A 24,899-nucleotide genomic window follows, 5' to 3' on the forward strand; every position below is an offset into this window, starting at 1 on the left:
CTATTTCCCCTAAATAACATTTTTAAAAAAGTATTCGTTATTATTAGTGGAAATTAATTTATTTTCACCCAATATAAATATTTTTTTTTTTAATATTTAAAAATATAAAAAAAAAGATAAAGTGTATAATTCAACTCTAAGTAATTATGAAATGAACATCGGGCTCTTGACGTGGCACCGACTCCATATTGAGCTGCTACGTCATCAGCTCGGGAGCTCGCTCGAGCCGTGCGCGCGCTGTCACCGAGTCTCTGTGGAGACACTAAATCAAGGCTTCAGGTACGTCTAAACAGTTACTGTTTGCAAACAGATGGTCGTATATATTTCGCTAATGATCCGATGATTAATGGTGATTGATGTGAAGCGTCAGATGGACTGCAGTGCGAGAACTCGCGGGTTTAAAGAGCATTTAGCTTGAAGTCAGGGTTGACTGGAAGCATCATGTCTAACGTTACATCGAGCAGGTCATCGCTGGGGCTGTTTACTGAAAGGTTTGATCGGATCAGATCGTTATAAAGCAGTTGTGCCCTCAAGTTGTTTTCATGTTGACGTAAGCATATTTATATTTCTTATGCTTTCGAACTAGCTTTCTGTGGCTAATTTCGGAGGGTGGATCCATGTGGATCCAGTAACGTTAGTTCAAGTAAACTAGAAAACTAAACTAAACCTGTTCACCAAAGTGGGATTTGTCTGTATAACTGGCTGCATAACCGCAGTTTTACTTTTTTTTTTAAATGTTTCAAGTGTTTTAGTTTAGTTTTCGTTGCTATAAGTAAATGAATGAATTACCCTGATATTTGTTATGAGCTTATAATGTTGGAATAGTCACTTATTTGAAAATTGGGTAGACTGTTGCATTGCTTACTTATTTTGTATCTTAATATTTCCCCAAACGTGTTGTATTTGTCACACTTGATTGTTTTTATTACGTCTCCTACTTCATTGGTTTGTATTCTTCTTATCTGCACATGTGGCACTTTTGCAAACTGGGGTCCGGGGTCCATGAGAAAGTTAAGCATTAAATAAAATGGATGAAAATATTAATAACAATAATAAACAACTAAATAAATAAATTTTATATTTACAAATTAGCATAATAAAATAATCCACTCTGAGGATAAATCACTTTAAAGTCAGAATGAAAGCATTTTTGACAAAAAAAAAAAAAAATCAAATGACATCAAATAATAATAAAATAAAAGTAGACATAATAAAAATAGGCAAAAATACTAATAAGTAAGAAAGCAAAGAAAAATAATATCTTATATATTTCAGCATGCTGTAATTCTGTCTTTCTAAAAGACAATGTATAGCTGCCTTTATATTTTAGGAAAGTGGTCTGTGGTTTGAAAACTCCTAGTATATGATCCAAAACCTTGTGAGCTGCCTACCTAGACAGCATTTTTGGGCATCATAGTCACCGGAAGGCATAGAAATATAGGCTGATACTCAAAACTATGTGAGCTACCTACCTAGAGCATTTGGCATCATGGATGCTTTCTGAACTTGTATCTCTTATCTCATTCCAGCTTTTAATGATGTGTGACGTGACGTTATAGTTTGCCCTGTGTCCAAAGAGTAACGATGAATCAGACTGTAATATATACACAAATCAGATTGCATATCGTATTTGAATACATGACTGCATACATTTTTCTCTCGTATCCATAAACCCTGTTTAACTGGTAGATTCCAGAGGGTGCTATGGCGACCTTCCAGGAGTTCATCCAACAGAATGAGGACCGCGATGGCGTCCGCTTCAGTTGGAACGTTTGGCCGTCCAGTCGTCTTGAAGCTACACGTATGGTGGTTCCTGTGGCCTCCCTGTTCACCCCGCTGAAGGAGCGACCGGATCTTCCCCCGATTCAGTATGAGCCGGTGCTGTGCAGCCGGGCCACGTGCCGAGCTGTGCTCAATCCTCTGTGGTAAGTCTGTTAAATCAGAGCAGACAGCATAATGAGTTCACAGATGGAGGATCCGCTTCTTATCCATTGCAGTCATTTCCAATTAAACACATTTATTATGAAAGCTGGATACATTATTTGCGATGCCCTAATATTATTATGCTTCTGTTTTTGTTCTTTTTTGCCTGTTTACACAATCAGTCAAGTGGATTACAGAGCAAAACTCTGGGCTTGCAACTTCTGTTATCAGAGAAATCAGGTAACGTCATTTCTAGAGCTGCCCTCGACTGAGGATTTTTCTGGTCGACTAGTAGTCGTTCATTTTAAGCATTAGTCGACCAATCGCACGTTTATTAATAAACCGTTTAAATCATTATAATGAGCCTTTAAAGGGTTAGTTCACCCAAATATGAAAAATATCCATATTCAACCAACGTTTGTTTACAAGGTCAAAAGAAGCAAAGTTTCCTTACTTTAGTTTTCCAGATTTTATACAGTACATAGAAATTCATTATTCACTCGCACTATAAAGTGTTGTTTGTAAAGTGGTTCTTGTAAAGTGATAGTTGAAAAGTGATGTTTTATATGCAGAGTGCACAGATGCCGTTTATTGATAATCATATTCGTTTTTGATTATTTTTATTATTGATTTCATCAGTTAATGGTTGCAGCTCAAGAAAAGTGCGTTGTATTAATGGCAAAAACAATATCCATGTCCTGTCATAGTTCCCGCCAACTTACGCTGGAATATCTGAGGTCAACCAACCTGCTGAGCTTCTTCCACAGTTCTCCACTATTGAATATGTTGTCCAGGTGAAGCTTTTAATTATCCACCTTTCATGGCCATCTAAATACTGAACACTAGAACTGGATACATAAGAAATAGTTACTGATCTATCATAAGGATTGTGATGAAGATCACTTAAAATTCATGAATGGTAAGTTAAATTCCTTGATTCTGTTTCTTTTCTATAGCGTGGTCCGCAGATGCCCCTGAACTTTCTGTATGTGGTGGACACATGCATGGAAGATGATGATCTGCAGGCGCTGAAGGAGTCGCTTCAGATGTCCCTCAGCCTGCTGCCTCCCACTGCTCTGGTGGGCCTCATTACGTTTGGACGCATGGTCCAGGTTCACGAGCTGGGCTGTGAGGGCATCTCTAAGAGCTATGTCTTCAGGGGCACCAAAGACCTCAGTGCTAAACAGCTTCAGGTAGTTCAAGATAATTTAAGATACAGCTGTTTGACTAAACTAGTCGGCACAAATGTCTCTTAATGGACAATATTTTAATTTGATAAATCTTGTGTTCAGGAGATGCTTGGGTTAACTAAACCTGCTGCAGCACAGGCCGGCCGAGGGCCACAACAGCCTCAGGTTCCTCCTTCAAACAGGTGAGCTAAATATGTTTTTATAGCTTCTTTGCAAATGTAAATCTTCAGACTGTATAAACGAATAATTTGCATAATCAAAGTCTGTTATTTTTAATCTATCCCGAAGTTGTCGAGTCAAGTCTGTTTTATTTATATATTGCTTTATGCATTATAGATTGTATCAAAGCAGCTTCAGAGTGATAGACAGAATCAATGATGCAAACTTTATGAAATATGAGGCAAATTCAAATTCTCTAGTGTCCTTGTTCAGCTCAAGTCATTTCAGTTTAATAACTATGTAAAATTCATCAATTATAAAAACGAATTCAGCTATAAGCAGCTCTGAAGAAGACAATAGTGTCATTATTCATCTCAAGTTCAATGTTGATTCAATTCAGTCTAATAACAGTGTCGAAGTTGCAAAATCCATCAATTATGAACCAAATTTAATTCAGTTATAAAGAAGCTCTACAGAACACATCCAGAACAATTCATTTAAAGTTTTGTTCTCTTGTTGTGCATTAAGTGTATTTTAAACCCTGATTAAGCAAGCCAAAGGCAACGCTGACAAGGAACCAAAACTGTGTCAGGTGGCAGTAGTGGAGAAATAATCTTGGGAAACCAGCCTCAGTCTGGGGATCAGTTAAACAAACCTATATGAACGAAGACAGTGTGATTTATGGTGGTCACTGATTATATGTGTGCTTAGGTTTCTGCAGCCAGTACAGAAGATAGATATGAATCTGACAGATTTGCTGGGAGAGCTGCAGAGAGACCCCTGGCCTGTAACTCAAGGAAAACGTCCGCTGAGATCACTCGGAGTGGCTCTTTCCATTGCTGTTGGTCTGTTAGAGGTGACTATCATGATTTATGTTATCTTCAATCATGGTCTGCTGTGATGGCAGCTTTGCTACCAGCTGCAGTTACTAAATTATATGTTTACCATACCAGTTTGGACATGTCTTTTCATTCTTTATTATTACTATTTTCCATACTTTGTTTAGACTAACAATAAAGGCATTAAATCAATGGAGTAACACAAATAGAAATATGGGAATTATATTATGATCAAAATGTATAGCTTCTTCAAAGTAGTTTTGCACATTCTGGATGTCCTCAAAAACTCAACATAAAGAAGTGCATCCTGAGATGCTTTTTAAACCCCATTGAAGAAGTTTCCAATACCGACCTGACCGTTCCCGCTAAATCTAGATCTTGTATCCAGAATCTCACATTTAAATTTCTGCTAGTGAAAGAAAGAGAGACAAACAAATAAAAGTTGTTAATTAATACGTCTTGTCTTTGAATTTATATGTATTATCTTAATATTTTATGCAACACAGTAGGAAAAAAAAGGTCAAAGAAAATAAAAATGTTGTACAAAAAGTTTATTTCATATTTTTATATGTCTTGTTAGGATACAATTCGTTTAACATTTACAACACAATAGGAAAAAGTGGTGCAGAGAGAGAGAAAAAAAATCTAGCTTGTACAAAATAGCCTATTAGCTATTTTTATTCGTCTTGTCAAAATACTAAATTTGTTTGACTTTTTGTATTTTGCTTAGCCTATAATTTATAATGGAGGATGTTATGTTTATATTTTGTTTGTCATTTTAAATTATAGGCTAAGCAAAATATAAGCAAAACAGAGTTGAACGTCCATCCACACTTTGCTCCATCCTTATTCTGCTCTGTCACTCATCGACAACCTGCTTGTTATGTCTGAGGGCCGTATATTTACCACCGGTACAGCCTGCTCTGAGCATCGTTATGCACATGCTGCGCACAGACCCCACACATAAAACGTGTGACGCAGAAAGCATGCGTGCAGCTCGTGCATAACAATCCGAGTGCAGGCTGTACCGGTGGTCAATAAGAAAAAAGTGCAGATATGCTGTTCTGAATGGAAGTCGGGAACGGGATATTGTTAGTCCGCCCACTCCCGTTCAAATTACACCAGAGTTACCCACCACTATCTCATTTTATTCTGGAATTTAATCCCACGGCACAAAAAATCTGGTTGGGTCCCACGGTTCCTGCGGGAGAGCCTTAAGTGTTTGGCTCAAAAGGTTTTTGAGATCATCGAATGCATTAATTCATTAAAGTCTGTCCAAAGCTTTGTGCTTATTAATTGTTTGCCTCCCTCTTGTAGTGCACTTTCCCTAACACTGGCGCTCGCATCATGGCTTTCATCGGTGGGCCTGCCACTCAGGGTCCGGGGATGGTCGTAGGAGATGAACTGAAAACGCCTATTAGATCCTGGCACGACATCGAGAAAGACAATGCCAAGTTCATGAAGAAAGCCACTAAAGTGAGTCTTCCCGTATTTGTTGTCTGTATGATTGGCTTGGTAGAAGTAACCACATACTGGTGATACCAGTGGTTTCATAAATATTAAGTATCTTGAAGCTGTACTGGTGAGTGATGGGTCACAGTGGTGCATTGGAAAGTTCACAATTAAACTGACCTTTGCATTTTCAACTGAAATTTCAGAGCAGAACGCAGTAATATCAGAGTGTTATTTTCTGGAAAAATACAGCTGCATATTTTTTCATACAGCATTATGTGTGAAAACTAGCAATCAGCTGGTCCGCAAAAGCTGATTCTCCTAACTCTTACCAGATTTGAGTTTGCGTCTACTTTTATGCATTTGACCACACGTTTAGCCAAGTGCATTCAAGGTAGACATTTTATCAGATCTTACTTTCCCTAGGAATCTAACCCATGACCTTTGCTCTGATAATGCCATGCATTTCTATCTGAGCCATTCCTATTCTGTTTAAATGTTGTTTCTGTACTTCATTCCCTTGTAGCACTATGAAGCCTTGGCCAACCGTGCTGCTGCCAATGGACACATCATTGATATTTATGCATGCGCTCTGGATCAGACAGGATTACTGGAAATGAAGTGCTGCACAAACCATACAGGGTAAGTGATTCAAAAAAGGTTTTCAATTTTCTTTTTAAATTGTGTTTCAGCATACTGACCGTGCGTGTTTAGAGATTTGAGGGGACTCGGGGGCATATTAAAACGTTGAGAGTCAGGAAACACAATTCTAGACATACTATCCCCAAGATTTTCAGTATGAGCAAACACTTATTCAGAGATGTGTGAAAATCTCTTTCTTTGCCATTATGCTGTTTTAATAAATGAATTTTATACTGATTATAAACTTGCAATGTCTTTGGACTGTCTTCAGCAGTACATCCTTATGCTTTTGTGTAAATGGCAGGGGTTACATGGTCATGGCAGACTCTTTCAACACATCCCTATTCAAGCAAACCTTCCAGAGAGTTTTTACTAAGGACGTGCAGGGCTCCTTTAAGATGGCATTAGCAGGGACTCTTGAGATTAAGGTGGCTTGCTTTTCTTTTTATGTCGTTGTTCTGTTGTCTTTTCTGTTTTAAATTGTCATTATTTTATTGTGCTTTTATATGGGTCACCTTATAATCGTAACAAACTATTATTTCAGACTTCAAGAGAGATAAAGATTTCTGGAGCGATCGGCCCGTGTGTCTCCCTGAACGCCAAAGGTCCCTGTGTGTCAGAAAATGTAAGTACGCATCTATCTTCAATCAAATAGGCTATACATTTTCTCTTAGGTTCAGCGTTTTACCTGGCAGTGTCGACAATGTATTGACATTCATTTTGACTTCTGATTGTAGGAAATAGGAACTGGTGGAACAAGTCAGTGGAAAATTTGTGGACTGGATCCTAACACCACTCTTGCATTCTACTTTGAGGTTGTGAATCAGGTACATAATTAAATTTGTTGGATTTTCTTTCAGTAGTCCTTGAAATACATGTTTAGAAGCATTGCGACAGATGGTTTTGGCTTGTCCCTCGGCTTGCAAAAAATCTAAATTTTCATGATGTTTATTTTTGTATTGCTGTGAAGCAAAAATTGGCCTCAGAGTATAACAAAAGTCACAGATACTGTATCTGTTGAACCTGGTGTCAGATTGCAATATAAAATTTCCATCTTAAATGCAGGTGGTCCACTAGAGGGCAAACTTTCCTCATGGATGAAATGTTTTTGTTTTTTTGCATTGCATTTCAATTTAAAGCACTGCTTCACTGCAGTAGTTTTTAACCTTTTATATATTTTAGTGATTCTTAAAAGATAGAATTGTAAATAAATTATTCCAAATACTGCACAGTATATGGAGGAACATGACGTGAATTTTTACAGAGAATAATTTGGAGTTAGTCTTGTCTTCAGTTACTCATTTTATTTTGTCGTTCTGAGTATGCATGGTTTTAAAGGAATAGTTCACCCAAAAATAAAAAATTGCTTAAAATGTCAGATTTGGAGAAATTTAGCATTACTTCATCTGCTCACCAATGGATCCTCTGCAGTGAATGGGTGCCGTCAGAAGGTGAGTCCAAACAGCTGATAAAAACATCACAATAATCCACACCACTCCAGTACATCAAATAACATCTAGTGAAGTGAAAACCTGCATGTTTGTAAGAATTAAATACATCATTAAAACGTTTCAACTTTAAACTTTAGTTTTTTGCCAAAATGTAAGTCCATAATCCATAATGCTTTCTCCAGGAAAAAAAAAAAAACTTAACTAAAAACATTTTGACTAGTGGATTGTGATGTTTTTATCAGCTTTTTGAACTCTGATTCTGATGGCATCCGTCCACTGCAGAGGATCCATTGGTGAGCAAGTGATGTAACCCTAAATTTCTCCAAATATTTTCTGATGAAGAAACAATTCATCTTTATCTTGAATGGCCCAAGTGTGTTTACATTTTTTGCACATTTTCATTTTTTGGGTGAAATATTCCTACAATGTTTGGCGGCTTACACAGTTACTGTACAGTGATGAATCATTTTAGAGGTTGATGAAAGCTTTTTTTTATTTGTTTTGTTTTACGTAGCTTGTGAAATGCGTCAGTTCAGATTGCGCCATCAAAATAATAGAAATTGCAGTCAAAGTCAGTCATGGATGCAGTTCCTGAAAGCGATTGAACTGTGATTGGCAGTTTCAGATGCTGAACATTTTAGAGACAGCATTCATTTAGAAAAAAATCGGTTTGAATCATTGTTTGTGTTCAAGTCACAAAAGAAAACAATACAACTTTTCTGAAGCAAATGTCCTTTTTTTCTCTTCTTTCTTCAAGATGCGTTTACTGTAGAATATCACAAGGTTTCTTCTTTCCGCATGAAGTCTGTTTACTTCATAAGCAGTGAAATTGCTTCTGGTTAGCTCCGCCAACCCAGTGTCCTCTTGTGCTGGGGTGAAGCGATGCTGCAGACGCTTCCTTAAGTCATGATTATTTCTACACTATTCAAACCACCAAAGGTCAGTGAGGGTCGCGCTCAAACCAGCGCGAGGTCTTGTTGAGGTTCGTTGTTTGTTTGTAGTGCCGGAGGTACACTGGGAGCTGGCGAGGAGAAGCTGTTGCTCTCGCGGCGTGGCTGTATGGTCGTGCACTGGGAGAGGGAGTTTTTACGAGGATACTCAAACATCTGCCGGATTTTATTCAGGGTTTTGCGCAGCGCTGCTCTGTACCTCCTGAGAGATACAAACAAGGTCATGGTAAACCTCCCACATACTTGCAAGCTCTAAGAATCTAAAAAACAAACACATATCAATACCATGATTCATAGCCACTTCATCTTCTCTTTCTAGATGAGGCCCAAATTGGCCATTGAGTTTTTACTTCTACCTTCCTTTTCCAATCCTGCTCCACATTCGATTCCTGCCACAATTTATTTACGAAACATTATTCAGTGTGACAGGTATTAATGTGGGCTGCCACATCTGATAGTTAAAAAGCCAAGAATGTCTTAATCAACAATAAAAAAGGGAATGTCTCTCAATGATTACATTTCACAAAATAGTGAGCTTCTTTTCAGGGAGAATGTGTTATGGATCTTCCTGTCTTCCTTCTACCTATCATGACATTAAGGATGGGCCGTGTGACCTTATATTTACAGTAATGATACATATATTACAATATAGTTGTTTTCCCTTGAAATTCAACCATAAAATGGTTTATATATTAATATATAAATATATTGTGAGGTCTGTAAATTTTAGTTTAATGCTTTTTAAAGCATAAGAGATGTCTTACCGAAGCTGCATTTATTTGATGAAATACAGCAAACAATAATGTTGTGAAATAGTGTTACAATTTTAAACAGCTGTTTTCTATTTAAATTTGTTACAATTTTAAAAAAATGTTGTTATTAGTGCTGAAAACAGTTGTGCTGCTGTGTAATATTTTCAGTGAAACCATGATACATTTTTTGTTGAATAGAAATTTGAACAGCATTTATTTTAAAGAGTTTATAAAATAAATGATTTTGATTATTTTAAAATATGGTCTTTTTTTTTTGGTCAATTGATGCAGCCTTGCTGAATAGAGAAATACATTTTTCATTAATTTTTGAGATGTTTGAAATATGGTGAATTTTATTACACCAGAGTGTGACAATAAAGCAGTGATGTACATTTTAAAAGGTATAGGTATATAAATGGTATAGGAGACATATGAATATACTGTCATACAGCCCAGACCTATTTGCTTCATAAGAGATATACTTGCCTTTTTTTACCCTAATGTCACATGATATACATTATAAGAATGAAAATGGTGCGCTTACGTTTGAGTCATGGAGTTAATCCATGGGTTAAGAGCTGAAGTGAAGAGTACAAGCCATGTGGCAACAGCCGAGGCAGGCTGCGGGCTCTCTTTTCCCGTCAGTGTCTCAAAGAAGCAGATAACGATGTATGGCAGCCAGCAAACGAGCAGGCACACTGTCAACAACACGCACAAATCACATGACGGGGTTAAAGATTTTTTGGACAAGCTTATTTCATTAGCTCAAGAGGAATATTGACTTGAACTATCGGGAGGTTGTGTTGAATGTGTGATGTATTTTGCTAATTAGTTTCTCCATAATCTACCCGGACCCTTGCTGTTGTTTTTCTCAGTCACCAAAGACAGAGGAATAAACATCCTACATTTAAAATAATTAGGTTGTCAATGGATCAAAATTTTTAATTGAATTAATTGCATTGAGTTACATCACAGTTAATCCACAGCAATTCATTTTGCAGTTACATTTGCTAGTCTGTGGGTTAGCTGTTGGTCTACATATGCACACAGACTGATATCTCAAGCCACTATAATATGACTAACTCTAATTTTATTCTATAAATTTATTGATTTACACAACCAATCAAAAGTTTGCACACACCTGCTCATTCTTTATTATTTCCATAATGGGGAAGAAAGCAAATCTTTGAAACAGAACAAAGGGAAATAGCAAAAATATGGAAATTGTGTTATTTTATTATAATTTTTTTTTATAGCTTATTTTGAGTTTTTTTTTTTTGTTGTATAGATTCCAGCTCTGCACACCAACTTTGAGGTGCAATGTGGGTTTCTTTTAAACAGCACTGCAGTAGTATGCTGGATACTTGTTAGCTGCTTTTCCTTCCTCTCCAGTCCAAGTCGTCCATTAAATAAATTAAAGTTTTTAAAATTAAATTCATGCATAGACATTTTATGTTTGTCTGCAAAACTAATTTGAAGCATTTAAGGTGAAGTCTGTAATATTATTAAGGTCGTGATAAACATAAATGGAGTTACATAAAGTGTGTCTAAACTTTTGACTTGGTGTTAGGGCTGGGCAATATATCTAACGATATAATGATGCGCATCTAGTCAGTAAATCTGGTTCCTTGATTACCGCTAAATCGCCATCACCTGCTTTCAAATGGAGCGGCATTTAATAGACAGAGCCGTAGATCACTGACAAGCTACGTAATATCGCGTTCATTATCCCAGATGAATCGCCTTCGATAATCAATGCGATAGAGCCGTAGTTCACTGACAAGGTACGCAATGTCTATTAAATGCCGCTCCATTTGAAAGCAGGTGATGGCGATTTAGCGGTAATCACGGAACCAGATTTACTGACTAGATGCGCATGATCATATCGTTAGATATATCGCCCAGCCCTACTTGGTGTATTTTATTTGGAGTTATTGGCGCAGTATTGAAGTCACAAATGAGGTCTCTATAATATCTCAATTGTTTAGCAATATGATTAAATGGAGAGAAAAATTTGTCTTTAATAATTATAATATATAATATTAGAAAATATCTTTTCTATACTTTCAGAAGTTACTGCAATCTATAATTATGTTATAGTATTATAGTATTACTGTACACTATTATTCAAAGGTTTGGGGTTAATAAGAAATGCTTTTATTCAGCAAGGATGCCCTAAATTGACCAAAAGTGACTGTAAATATAATGTAATACAAAATATTTATATTTCAAATGAATACTATTCTTATGAATTTGTATTTATCAAAGAAACCTTAAACATGTATTATGGTTTCCACAAAAATATTAGGCAGTAACACTGATAATAAGAAATGTTTCTTAAGCAGTAAATCAGCATATTATAATGACTTCTGAAGGATCATGTGACACTGAAGACTGGAGTAATGATGCTGAAAATTCATCTTTATTATCACAGAATAAATTACATTTTAAAATGTATTCAAATAGAAAACTGTTTTTACAGTATATTTGATCAATTAAAATTAGTCGTTGAGCATAAGAAACTTTCAGAAACATTTTAAAAAATCTTACCGACCCCAGAAAATGATAATATATGTGGATGCAGGTGTTGTTCTGTGTTTGTATTAAGCAGGAAGCAAGTGTCCATATGTCAAGGAAAAATTATTGTTCCTAATCAAGTGATGTCAGAAAGATAATCACTTATTGAAAATCCAAAACACTGTGGCAAATCAAACACAATAAAGCTGCTTTATGCCCCCCGCTTTAATAACGCTTACCTGTGGTAGTCACCATTACTATGGAGCTTTTGAAGTAATTACTGGCTGGCACATAGAAACAATGGTCTTCGTTGCAAACAAACGTCCCTCGTCGCACCTGGTTCCTGGCTATATGCACTATATATCCATACATGGAGCACATCAGTACGATGGGAATTATGATTCCCACCACCATGAAGAGCATGTTGAAGGCGATGCTGGACGGTTTGAAGTTGGGAACACAGAGGAACTTTGTCTCGCTGTAGACGTAACTACCAAAACCAAAGAGTGGCAGAGCTGCGGTGAGGATGCTGTAGACCCACACCACTGCGAGGATGATTTTAGCCCTGTACCCTGTGAAGATCACGGGGTAGCTGAGGGCAAAGCAGATCTCTGTGAACTTGTCGACAGTCGCCCAGGTGAGCGAATGGATTGAGGCGAGCTGGAGCAACAAAAACAGAAAGGCGCTGCCCTTGCAAGTGGCGCTCTTACTAGGGTAGCTCTTGACTTGAAAAAGGCTGTTATGGATACCGAAAGGAATGGTGGAGATGCCCAATGCCAGATCACACAGGCAGAAGCTTAAAGTGAGACCCCAGGTGTCCGTTTGCAAACTCCGATTGAGTAACACCACCAACAGTAATACCAAGTTCCCCAACACGGAGCAGATACTGGAACCGATCATTAACGCTGCATAAACCACCGCCGTCCACTGCATGTTTACATGTGCGTTCAAATGCAGACATTTACAAAGAAGAACACGAATGCTCATTCAACGACAGATATCACACTGGAAGCTGTGGAAAGAGGAGGTCACGTTATCTGTGCCAAACCACCAGGGAAGGTGTTGCTTTATGGGAGGAGTGTACCTCATGCTGATCTTCAGGAGTAGAGGATCAACCGCAGTTCACCAAGCACTGATCTCTTTGGGGAGTGTTAGTCAAACCCCCCTCCACCTTTACTATCAGCACCTGCCTCAGCCGGTTCAAAAAAGGCAAACACACTGCCTTGAGAAGCAAAACTATGTGAACAGCTACAATCACATGTAGCGAGGTAAATAAAGCATCTAACATTTAAAGAGTACGTTTCTGTGGACACAGGGTGCACTGGGAGGCTGGAGCTGCACTGCTCTGCAAACACGACGCTTGAGATTCAATATCCTCTCTGTTGCGGCTGCTGCCGACTTTATGAGCCGTTTCATGCTTGAGTGTTTTTTTTAGTATAATTGGCAAGAAGCATGACCCTAATGCGGTTTAAGCCTTAATCATTAATTAAGGCTTCAGTGCCTTTACCCAGAGCTTAAGCCTTCCTTCCAGTTATAACAGTTATAACCTGTTACATGTGTCGTTTCTTACGGGCATTAAACAGTTTTTGGATTACAGGTTTTTTGGTGGTATTGCACAAGCCATATTTGCAATACCTCATCTGGAATAATTTTTTAGAATTTTTTAACTTACTAATTACTTCACAGTTGCAGTCAGCTTCTGTGAAAGACAGTTTCCGCACTGTGTGAAAAAATAAAACAAGGTAATTGCGACTTTTTATCTCACGATTCCTTTTTTTTTTTTTTTTTTTTTTTAACTTTTTCTCACAACTGCAAGTTTACATCTCACAATTCTGACTTTATTCCCCCTCATAATTCTGACTTATTTTAGAAATTCTTAGAAATAAAGTCAGAATTGTGAGAAAGTCAGAATCGTGATGATAAAAATTTGGCATTACAGGAATAAATTGTATTTTAAACTATATTAAAATAGTAATATTATCAAATATTACTACAATTCAAAACATTTTTTCTCAGTTTTTAATCAAATGCAGCCTTTGTGGGCATAAGAGACTTTTTAAACATTGAAAAGTTTGGAATATTGATTATTTTTTGTATCGTAGACTTCTTGAGGAGTGGGACACTGTGGCTTTGCTAATGCTTCCAAAACATCTCCATTTGTCTCCAATTCTTGCTTACTGGTGTGACTTTGGATTAGACTATGTATAAGCTGTTCAGTGGAGCATTAGTCACTTCATCCAGGCAATGGCAGATTGGTGCCTGGGTGGTGTGATAGTTTTGGAAACCTGTTAGAATGCAACCCTTTATCTTTGCAATAACATTTGATGGGTTTGTCTTTAAAATTGTTGAACAAAATATTGAGCAGTGTTCTCTGTTTTTTCTTTTTCCTCAGCACAATGCTCCTATCCCACAGGGTGGACGTGGAGCCATACAGTACGTATAAAAGTAGTAGCATTATTGTGGGGGGAGGAGGATCATAGTGGTGACAATTGTTGGGAGGTGGTTGGTTTTTTGAGTTTTTAAGAAGAAATATTTCTTGAGCAGCAAATCAGCATATTAGAATGATTTCTGAAGGATCATGTGACCCTGAAGACTGGCGTAATGATGCTGAAAATTCAGCTTTGCATCACAGGAATAAATTACATTTTTAAAATAGATTAAAACACAAAATAGTTATTTTTAATTATATTTTTGATTAAATAAATTCAGCCTTTGTGAGCGTAAGATACTTTTCTCAAAAAAAACTTACCAACCCCAAACTTTTGAACGGTACCGTAAGGCTTTTGAACATTAGAACTTCTGTTCTACTGTATTTCAACCCTAAATTCACCGAAATGTCACTGAGACACAAGAACCGATAAAGTCCACAAAGTGTCCACATTGTTCACTATACATTTGAGTAATAGTACAAGGGGCTATGTCCTTTCATAAATGAGTTCAAGTTTGGACATCATCTTTGTACATCATCCATTTGTTATTCTCAACATTCACGTTCAGTTTCCATGACAACCTGAAGACATCATAAGACTTCACTTTTAGAACATTGCATTTGTTTGTCAGAATCAATGTGCATCGTAAGCATAAATTTAGTCTTGGACAAAGACTAATGCACTGCTTGCAGCTTTCAAACATATTAAAAGTGTTTTAAGTGCCTGAAACATTACTGAGCTCTTTGACTCTTTTCTGTTCTGTCGCTTTATATATACCTTTTAGATTTCTTTATTACCATGCAGACATGAGGATGAATCAGTGTGAGTCAGACCGATGATGCAGAAGCTTGTGTTTGAAGGTCACTGTGCTATAACATGTTCTTCACATCCTCCTCTTCAGCTGGGCTGATGCGCAGACTCAGATCCAGAGCATCGCTGCATCTTTTGACCAGGAGGCCGCTGCCATCCTCATGGCTCGCCTGGCCGTCTACAGGGCCGAGACGGAGGAGGGCCCAGATGTTCTGCGCTGGCTGGACCGACAGCTCATCCGCTTGGTGAGTCTTTCAGCACTTCTTCTTTCAGCTGGGACTTGCTTGGTACAATCAGTCCTTTAGTATTAGTGATGCACAATCATTTCTTTATTTTCTTTCATTTGCAGTGCCAGAAATTTGGAGATTACCATAAAGACGATCCCAACTCATTCCGTTTTTCTGAGACGTTCTCATTGTATCCTCAGGTACGTTCTTTTTGTCTCCTGCTCTGAGACTACATTGAATCTTGCTTTACAGCTAAGTGAAAATGAGATCTTGACATTGTCTTTGGCAGTTTATGTTCCATCTGAGGAGGTCTCCATTCCTGCAAGTGTTCAACAACAGTCCTGATGAAAGCACCTATTACAGACACCAGTTCATGAGACAGGACCTGACGCAGTCTCTGATAATGGTACAGCCCATCCTGTATGCATACTCGTTCAACGGGCCGCCAGAGGTAAACATGCAAACCTTCTCCCACTGAACATTTAATATTTGCTCGATTTGACGGATCAATGAGGGACTTTATAAATGGAAGATTCATGCATGATTTTCAACACATTAAATTTGTATTTTCTCCAAATTGTTAGAAATGAATGAATATGTGGCCCTGGACCACAAAACCAGCCTTAAGTCGCTGGGGTATATTTTTAGCAATAGCCAAAAAAACATTGTATGGGTCAAAATTATAGATTTTTTTCTTTTATGCCAAAAATCATTAGGATATTAGGTAAAGGTCATGTTTCATGAAGATATTTTGTAAATTTCCTACCGTAAATATATAAAAACTTAGTAATATGCATTGCTAAGAATTCTTTTGGAAAATTTCAAAGGGGATTTTCTCAGTATTTAGACTTTTTTTGCACCCTCAGATTTTCAAATAGTTGTATCTCGACCAAATATTGTCCGATCCAGATAAACCATACATCAATGGAAAGCTTATTTATTCAGCTTTCAGATGTTGTATAAATCTCAATTTCAAAAAATTGACACTTAAGATTGGTTTTGTGGTCCAGGGTCACATATATGATGTGTATATATACTTTATTTGCCATGCCTATATTTAAAATATATTTAACATATTTTAAAATGTAATTTATTTTTATGATGAAAATGCTGAAATTACTCCAGTCCTCAGTGTCACATGATCTTTCAAAAATCATTCTAATATGCTGATTTGGTTATTTATTATTCTTAACAGTGTTGAAAACAGCTGTGCTGCTTTATATTTTTGTGAAAAGAGGATTTTTTTTTCATGAAAAGGCATTAATTTTAATTATATATTTTCTATATGAATCATTTAAGTACGTCCTTGCAAAATAACTAATTTCATACAAAAAAAATTACTGACCCCATACTTTTGAAAGGCAGTGTATAGAAAGTAAAATATCAGTATTAATTGATTTTGTTTTGTTTATTCATTTTTTTAATGAGTTTAATGAGTCTTCAAAGTCAATCACGTGTCATGACTCTCAGTGCAGTGTCATGATGACTGTGCACTGGATGTCCCCAGACTCAACAGATTAAACACTGTTCTGTTTAATTAGTGTGCTGTGATCTTTTTTGTTCTTATTTTTGTTCAAGCTCATATTATTGTCTTGAAACTTTTTTGCAAACACTGAAAAAAACAATAGCAAAACAATAGCAAATGCATTTGTTTTTCTGTATTATTTACTTCACCACAAAATATTTTTTATCAGTGAAGGAATGGTTCCACGTGTATAAAGGTTGCACATATTAGCGCACAATTTTTTTTTTTAAATAGAGAGCGAGGGAGAACGCAAGAGGCAAATGTTGTATGAATGGGTTGTACTATGAACTCTACATAATGTTCAGATGGCCTGTACTGTGTGTTCTTCAGCAGCAGTGAGTTAAACAACATCAGGGTGATGATACAACGCACAACTCAAACTGACGTCTGTCTATTTCTAATCTGCTTTTAATGGAGGGCTTTATGTCACTTACTGTTTTCCCCTGACATTGGGACCAGAAGGGGGAAGTTCTAGGAAAGATGTTTATCAAAGCATCTAATTGACAGTGACAGTCTAATAATAGGCTTTGTTTCCTGTTGTTGTAGCCTGTGTTGCTGGACAGCAGCAGTATCTTGCCTGACCGCATCCTCCTCATGGACACCTTCTTCCAGATTGTGATTTACCACGGAGAGGTAAGATGTAAAAATCACACCGCATGTTCTGCCTTCCGATTGCATGGTGGTTTGTTTTCCCATGTGACTGGGTAGACGTTGGTTTAAAGTTTTTCATCTTTTCAATAATTAAGAATGCAGTCTGCTTTCTTGGTCTCGGTCTGTTCAGTAATCTGTGCAAATGAAATCAGAGCCAGTTTTGCACTGAAACAAGTTTAAACTTGGCTGCGTTTCAGAGGACAGACATTTTCTGATGAAACACTTGTAGGTGTCTCGCTGAAGTACATGCTAATGAAGTGAAATTTTAAACAAATGGAGTGAGATGTTCCCTTAGAGTCACATTTACTAGCGCAGATTTGGCACCTTGTTGGATGACTTCTGACAGATGCACTGTGTTTTCCCTCATGTAGACGGTGTCTCAGTGGCGCAAAGCCGGGTACCAGGACATGCCTGAGTATGAGAACTTCCGCCACCTGCTTCAGGCTCCGGTGGATGACGCCCAAGAGCTTCTGCACACTCGATTCCCCATGCCACGCTATATCGACACAGAGCATGGTGGCAGTCAGGTACAGAGGACGTCAATAATTATGAGGCACTCACACTAAACTAAACAGGTTACACTGATTTATTGTGTTTACATTTAAAGTAATATTAAAGGTCATCAGTGTTCATTATTCATAAGTAAAGGTCATTAATATACACTGACCTGAGTTAAATAAAGCAATAGGCCACAAGATGTTGTGCAATACGAGCTCTGTCCCAAAACCTTTCACATGAATAGGGCCCTGTGATTTCCGTGATGCGGAAAACGCAGAAAATCCAGTCATAAAAACGGAATTTACTGTATGACGCTGAATGTCATGGAATTTGTCAAATTTTGAATGAATAAATCAAAAGGCAGGTCAGTACACTTAAAACAAAATGCTATTGACTAGTGTCTGTGCATATTAAGGCACAGAAATTCTAAATATGAATCCTGCTGCATGTCTCTGTGTGAATGAATGATGCAAAGCGTGGTTTCATTTACTACACACATACTGAAGCACGCATGATGCTCGCATGGAGCCGCTGCCACCTCATTTTATGAGTAGATGAACACACAAACATCTCTAGAACTGCTCAGAGAGTCACTTCATCAGCATTGTAGTTGTTTTTAGAAAAACTTGTCATAACACATACAAACTTGAAGAATCTGTGACTTAAATATATTTCTTAATGTAATGATAGACCTACTACTACTAATAAAATGATTATTAAGGAATATTTACCAGAAAAATTGTTTACCAGAATTTTTTTTAGCAGAAAAATGTAAATACACTACACAGTATTTCTGGGGGGGGGGGGGGAATTAATAAAATAAAATATTTTTGTTTTTTATACAATCAATTCATTAGAGATGCTTTTAATTATTAAAATCCAGAAAATTAATGGAAACTAGAATCTGGTAAAATAAAACTCAATTTAAGGGAGGGGAAAACATATTTCATAGGACCTTAAAAAATTTTGTTAAACGTTTAATAAATTATTTTGAAATTAAGTATCATAATTTCAATTTGATTGATTTGGTTTAATAAAATGTAATTTAATCATTAAAACAGAGTGGAGACAAATTAAAATGGGAGGGGGAAAAAACGAAAACTGACCTTTGGAAAAAATAAAACTGCTTTCATAGGGCCCTTCATACACTATTAAAAATAACGTTTCTTTGTTGGCAGTGATGGTTCCATGAAGGACTGTTAGCATGGAACCTTTCATTTGCACAGAAAGTTCTTCGTAGTGGAAAAAAGGTTCTTTAGATTATTAAAATGTTGTTCACACTTAGAAAAAATGGTTCTTTTAAGAACTGTTAATTTTAAAGTTCTTTGGGGAACCTAAAGTGTAGGCAGTTAACTTCTAAGGTGCCTTTTAACAGAAATAGAGCCCGATAAGTGACTGATTTGGAACACTATGTAATCAGCAACTCTGGACTACTCGTATGAAACACATGAGAGACCGGATTTACTGCTGATTCAGATACAATCTGAAATTAGAATGTTGCTAAGAGTTAGTCTTATAAGCACAGCATTTGGTAAAATAGATAAAAGAAAGGTTTGATTAGATTGAATTAGATTTTTGTCGATACTTTTAAATATATTTATAACAGAAATCTATCTTGACTTTTGGATTGCACGTTTTACTCATCTCTCTGGGTTTGGATTGCTCTATCAATTTTGGATTTGTCAGCACAATGTTTCTGCCTACTTTTTGGCATAGCCTTTATGTTGGGAATGCACCAGTGATGCCTTAAATTGCTGTCTAGGTAGGCAGCTCGGTGTCAGCTCAAGTTTTGGAACAGAACTCTCTTAATTCTGGAAAAAAAATCAGTGCCATGGTGGATTTTTTTTTTATTTTTTTATTTTTTTTAATGGAATGGCAACAACAGTTGTAATATATAAGATGGCAATTTTCAACACACAGTTTAACTGTTTATTTTAATGAAAATTAAAAAAAAACGCAAGCAAATCTTCTGCCAAGTAATATTGTTCATTAGCCTGGCTGAGGTTTATGGTTGCCAAGCAGCATAAATCAAAGATCATTCTGTGTGCTGCAGCCAACATTTAAGTGCACTTGGCTCTTGAATATGGATGTCAACTGTTCACAGGTGTGTGTGTGTGTGTGTGTGTGTGTGTGTGTGTGTGTGTGTGAAATGTGTATTGTGTGTGTGTGTGTGTGTGTGTGTGTGTGTAATGTGTATTGGATCGACCTTGTGATCCCTTTGGTCCAGGAGGCCCAGGTGGTCCGGCAAAGCCAGAGAATCTTGTTTCTCAGAGTATATATATATATATATACACTGCCATATACTTTAAGCAGTAGGCTATGCCTTGCGAAAGTATTCATACCCTTTTATTTATTTTTTTTCACATTTTTTGTTATGAAGCAGCTTTATGTTAAACTGCTTTAAATTATTTATTTTCCATATCCATCTACACTTCATTCACCATAGTGACAAAGCAAAGACAGAATTGTCACAACTTGGTAAATTTGTTAACAAATAAAAAAAACTGAAATAAGTACGTTGCATAAGTATTCATACCCTTAACTAAATATTTAGCTGAAGAACCTTAACAGCCTCAAGTCTTTTGGGTATGATGCGATAAGCCACTCTCGCTGTGTGCTTGAGGTCATTGTTCTGTTGGAAGGTAAACCTTCTGCCCAGTCTGAGGTTCTGAATGCTCTTGACTGGGTTTTCATTAAGGCTATCTCTATATTTTGGTGCATTGAGCGTTCCTTCTACTCTGACGAGTCCCTCAGACCCTGCCGCTGAAAAACAGCCCCTCAGCATGAGGCTGCTTCCAGCACACTTTAGTTTTGGGATGCTACTCTGCAGGTGATGAGCAGAGCTGGTTTCCTTCAAACATGATGCTTAGAATTGCGGTTCATCAGACCAGAGAATCTTGTTTCTCAGAGTCTGAGGGTCCTTTAGATGCTTTTTTGTAAATTCCAAGCGTGTTTTCATGTGTCTTAACTGAAGAGAGGATTGAGTCTTGCCAGCTCTAGGAAGTCCTGGTAGTTTCAAACTTCTTCCATTAAGGGTAAAAGAGACTACGGCTTCTGTTCCCCCGATGTGTGGCTTGACACAAACCTGTTTCTGAGCTGTACAGGCAGTTCTTTTGACCTCAGTGCTTGATTTTGGCTCTGATGTACATTATCAGTTTTTAGAATTTTTTTGAAGTCATTTGTGAATTTTGGATTTGTTATGATTAAATTGAATTTGCCACAGGTTAACTTCAGTCGAAGTGTAGTAACATCTGTAAGCAATATGAATGCTCCTGAGCTAAATTTAAACTGTCCCAGATAAGAGTATGAATATTATGCAGTGGAATCATTTTAGTTTTTTATTTTTAATAAATTTGCAAAGATGTTAAAACTCATTTTTTTGCTTTACCATTATGGTTTATGGAGTGCAGATTGATGTGGGACAAAAGTAATTTAAAGCAGTTTAACATAGGGCAGCAACAAAACAAAACATGAAAAAAAATGAAGGGGTATGAATACTTTCGCAAGGCACTGTGTGTGTGTGTGACCCTGGACCACAAAACCAGTCTTAAGTCGCTGGGGTATATTTTTAGCAGTAGCCAAAAAAAAAATTGTATGGGTCAAAATTATTGATTTTCTTTTTTACCAAAAATCATTAGGATATTAAGTAAAGATCATGTTCCATGAAGATGTTTTGTAAATTTCCTACCGTAAATATATCAAAACCTAATTTTTGATTAGTAATATGCATTGCTAAAAACTTCATTTGGACAACTTTAAAGGTGATTTTTTTTTTTTAGTATTTTGATTTTTTTTTTGCACCCTCAGGTTCCAGATTTTCAAATAGTTGTATTTAGTTGTGTTTATAGAGAGCAAATGCCACTTAAAACAATTGACAGGTCTGTTAACTGCATTATAACTGCATGTTAACTGCACTTTTTACAGCCAGACCCATCCATTTTATTAAAAAATAGTTGGTTTGAGAGCGCCTTGGCAAACGACAGTTAGTCAGTGCAAATATTTAGAAATTGCTTTCACAAAGCCACCTCCATTTTCTCAAGCCTTGATTAACGAACACTCACATGGAAGGTGCTACTTTGAAAACAGTTGTTCCGACAGCTCTTCAGTCAATTTCTACGCCTGAGCAACTCGCCCTCAGGATTTTTAAACGGCGCTTGTGAATATATGACTGTAATGGGTCATCGAGACATGGCTGCTGTTCTGCATATTAATACACCATGTGAACTGTTTTTAGGGTCTGAATTTTTACAGAGATTTATTTTCTCTCCCCCTCCAGGCTCGTTTCCTCCTCTCCAAAGTGAATCCTTCTCAAACTCACAACAACATGTATGCATGGGGTCAGGTAAGCATCTATATCTCACCAACACTAGCACATTTCCTATGCGAGGAATATTGATTAGTCTACTGTGACGAGCCGTTGTTTTACAACAATATAAACACGTCTCGGCTTGTTCTAATATTGTTTTACCCATACCGCCACTGATTGAATCACACTTCCTGTGTTTGTGTAGGAGTCTGGCGCACCCATTCTGACAGACGACGTGAGTCTTCAGGTGTTTATGGATCATCTGAAAAAGCTGGCAGTGTCCAGTGCTGCCTAAGAGCCTCCCCTCGTCAATCTTTTTCTCAGTAACACACAGCCAGCGGGGTCACATTGGCACTGCCCTCAGTTTTCCCCATTTATATCATGCAGATATAGAGGCTAGATCTTTGAAAAGAGAGATTGAGTCAATCGTAAAGGGAAGTGTCATTCTTGAATGATTAATTATGACAAAAAAAGGTAAACACTGCATGTTGAGTATACATCAGGACAAGACATTTGTTTCAATCAGAATGAATCTAATTTAGGTGTGGGAGCTACATAGTTAAAGAAATAGTTTACACAAAAATGACAATTCATTTATTATGCACTTGGCCTCATGCTATTTCAAACCCACATGCTGATTTTGTTTTTGGTACCTGAACACAAACTGAATTTTTTGAAGAGTTATCTAGACAAAAATAGTCCATATATGCAAGTCTTCTGAAGCCATATAAGCTTTCAGTCATTTTTTAGTCATTATTCACTGCCTAGACCACATTTATCTTCAGGATTTAAAAAAAATGGCACATTGTAGTAGTTTGCTATACAAATGGTTTTTATCTACCATTTTTGATGTACTCCTATTTGATTGTAGGAGAGTTTAAAGTACTATGTACTAGGAGAGCAAAAGTACTATTAAAGGTCATTAATATCCATTATTCAAAAGTAAAGGATAACATAATGCATTAATAACATTAATACAATAAAAACATTAATATTCATTGACCTATGTAATCTTAGTTAAATAAAGCAATAAGCCAATGCTGTTTGTTGTCGATTGCTTCTGCACACAATTTTAGAAAGCTCTAGACATGAAATCTTAAATTTCCTTGTACAAAGCTATTGTATGGCTTCAGAAAACCTGGAATGTAGTGCACAAGTCATATTGATTTACTTTTATTGTGGCTCTTTCCTATGGCAAAAACCACAACAATTCTTCAAAAGCAATTTGCCAGCATATGGGTTTGGAACAACATGAGGGCAAGTAAATAATGACTGAACATTCATTCTTTGGCTGAACTTTTGCTTCGAATCTGATGTTTACGCGTACAAAGCTCTGTGATGAGACTTGTGTTAAACGGAGGGAGGAAACTCGCTGGTTTTAGCACACCTGCAGCAGATACTTTTGTTTGCCTAGTCGAGGAAGGTGAAAGCAGTGTCATTGTAGCCAATTAAGCATGAGAGCTTGAACGCCGCCTCTAGCCAACAGCGCAGAACAATGGCTTATTTTTAGACCCTGTGCGCGTCTGTTGTCTCGTTGCCGTTGATGGTTTGTGTCGTGGCGCAGGGTTGGATGCCCCGTTCCAAACACAGACTTGCGGAATTTGTAAGCTGCCTTTCTATCTGTAGCTCTGATATTTATGAGCAGTTTCTAGCAGTATTGTATGTTTTGTTTCTAATAAAACTGGCTTCGTGATCCCAGCTGGCCTGCAGTGTTCAGATTTTGGAAACTGAAAACCTTCTTTCTGTCACTGTTGCCTTTCAAATCCGCATCCTGTGAGTCTCAGAGGACACGGAAACTGACTGTGTGTTGTTAAAAGAAGAGTTGAAAAAGCTGTCATCATTTACTCACCCTCATGTCATTCCAAACTGCATGACTTGCTTTCTTCTGTGAGACACAGAGGTTTTGTATCATCTCTTAGCTGTTCTTTTCCATACAGGCTTTGATCGACACGAGGGTTGAAATATTCTTTTAACAGAGCACAACTATTGCGTGTTCCACAAGTGAGAATTTGGGCATTTGTGTAAAATAATTAATTGCATTACAGTCATGAAATATGATGGCATGGCTCAAAAAGATTCAAAGTTTACACCATTTCTGTGGTTGTTTTCACTGATGGCCACACGGGAGCAGCAATTAACTAAGAGAGCATCGGTTCAACTGTGATTATTGGAGAAGTCAAACGTGCCTTGAAATTCTGTATTTAAATGATTAAACTCTCACGCCAATCGATCTAGATATTTCACATCTAAGTTTAATGGAAAGACAATTACAGATTCATGCCTTAAGTGTTCATTATTTCAGAACGTACCATGTTATTCCCAGTTAAAGTTCTCATCCGTTTCCCTATCCATACTTTTATGGATCATCCTGTCAAATAGGCATGCCAGGGTTTTCATGCTTATTGAACACTTCATTAGGCTGGTATGAAAAGGATATTACTTATACCCCCTGAGCACAATGTAATGTATGATCTATATTCTGATTCTATAATGCATGCTGAAACGCTTTTCACACTGATTTCAGCTCAATGGCTGTGAAAGCCTGCTGTAAATTCCTCTTATAGCCATTGATTTTTTT

The 24,899-nt window shown here is 37.1% G+C and overlaps 2 protein-coding genes across 2 annotated transcripts; one reads left to right on the forward strand and one right to left on the reverse strand.

Moving 5' to 3' along the window:
* Positions 1–396: 396 nt before the first annotated feature.
* Positions 397–24,019, forward strand: LOC109105490 (protein transport protein Sec23A-like). The gene is given in 20 exon segments (XM_042743231.1): positions 397–550; positions 1,690–1,925; positions 2,106–2,163; positions 2,631–2,717; positions 2,880–3,116; positions 3,216–3,295; positions 3,984–4,128; positions 5,429–5,587; positions 6,090–6,205; positions 6,510–6,633; positions 6,750–6,830; positions 6,943–7,032; positions 14,268–14,374; positions 15,206–15,359; positions 15,464–15,541; positions 15,631–15,792; positions 17,413–17,499; positions 17,889–18,044; positions 22,292–22,357; positions 22,527–24,019. Coding segments are annotated over 19 exon segments (2,298 nt in total). The 5' UTR covers positions 397–550; positions 1,690–1,704; the 3' UTR covers positions 22,617–24,019.
* On the reverse strand, positions 7,961–12,864 carry LOC122140278 (adenosine receptor A3-like). The gene is made up of 3 exons (XM_042743232.1): positions 12,115–12,864; positions 9,903–10,056; positions 7,961–8,808 (listed from the first exon to the last, which is right to left on the reverse strand). The coding sequence occupies exons 1-3, from the start codon at positions 12,860–12,862 to the stop codon at positions 8,613–8,615; spliced, it is 1,098 nt and encodes a 365-aa protein (XP_042599166.1). The 5' UTR covers positions 12,863–12,864; the 3' UTR covers positions 7,961–8,612.
* Positions 24,020–24,899: the final 880 nt, after the last annotated feature.

This window comes from Cyprinus carpio, chromosome B17, assembly GCF_018340385.1.
Source record: "Cyprinus carpio isolate SPL01 chromosome B17, ASM1834038v1, whole genome shotgun sequence".
In the NCBI taxonomy this organism is placed as follows: Eukaryota; Metazoa; Chordata; class Actinopteri; order Cypriniformes; family Cyprinidae; genus Cyprinus; species Cyprinus carpio.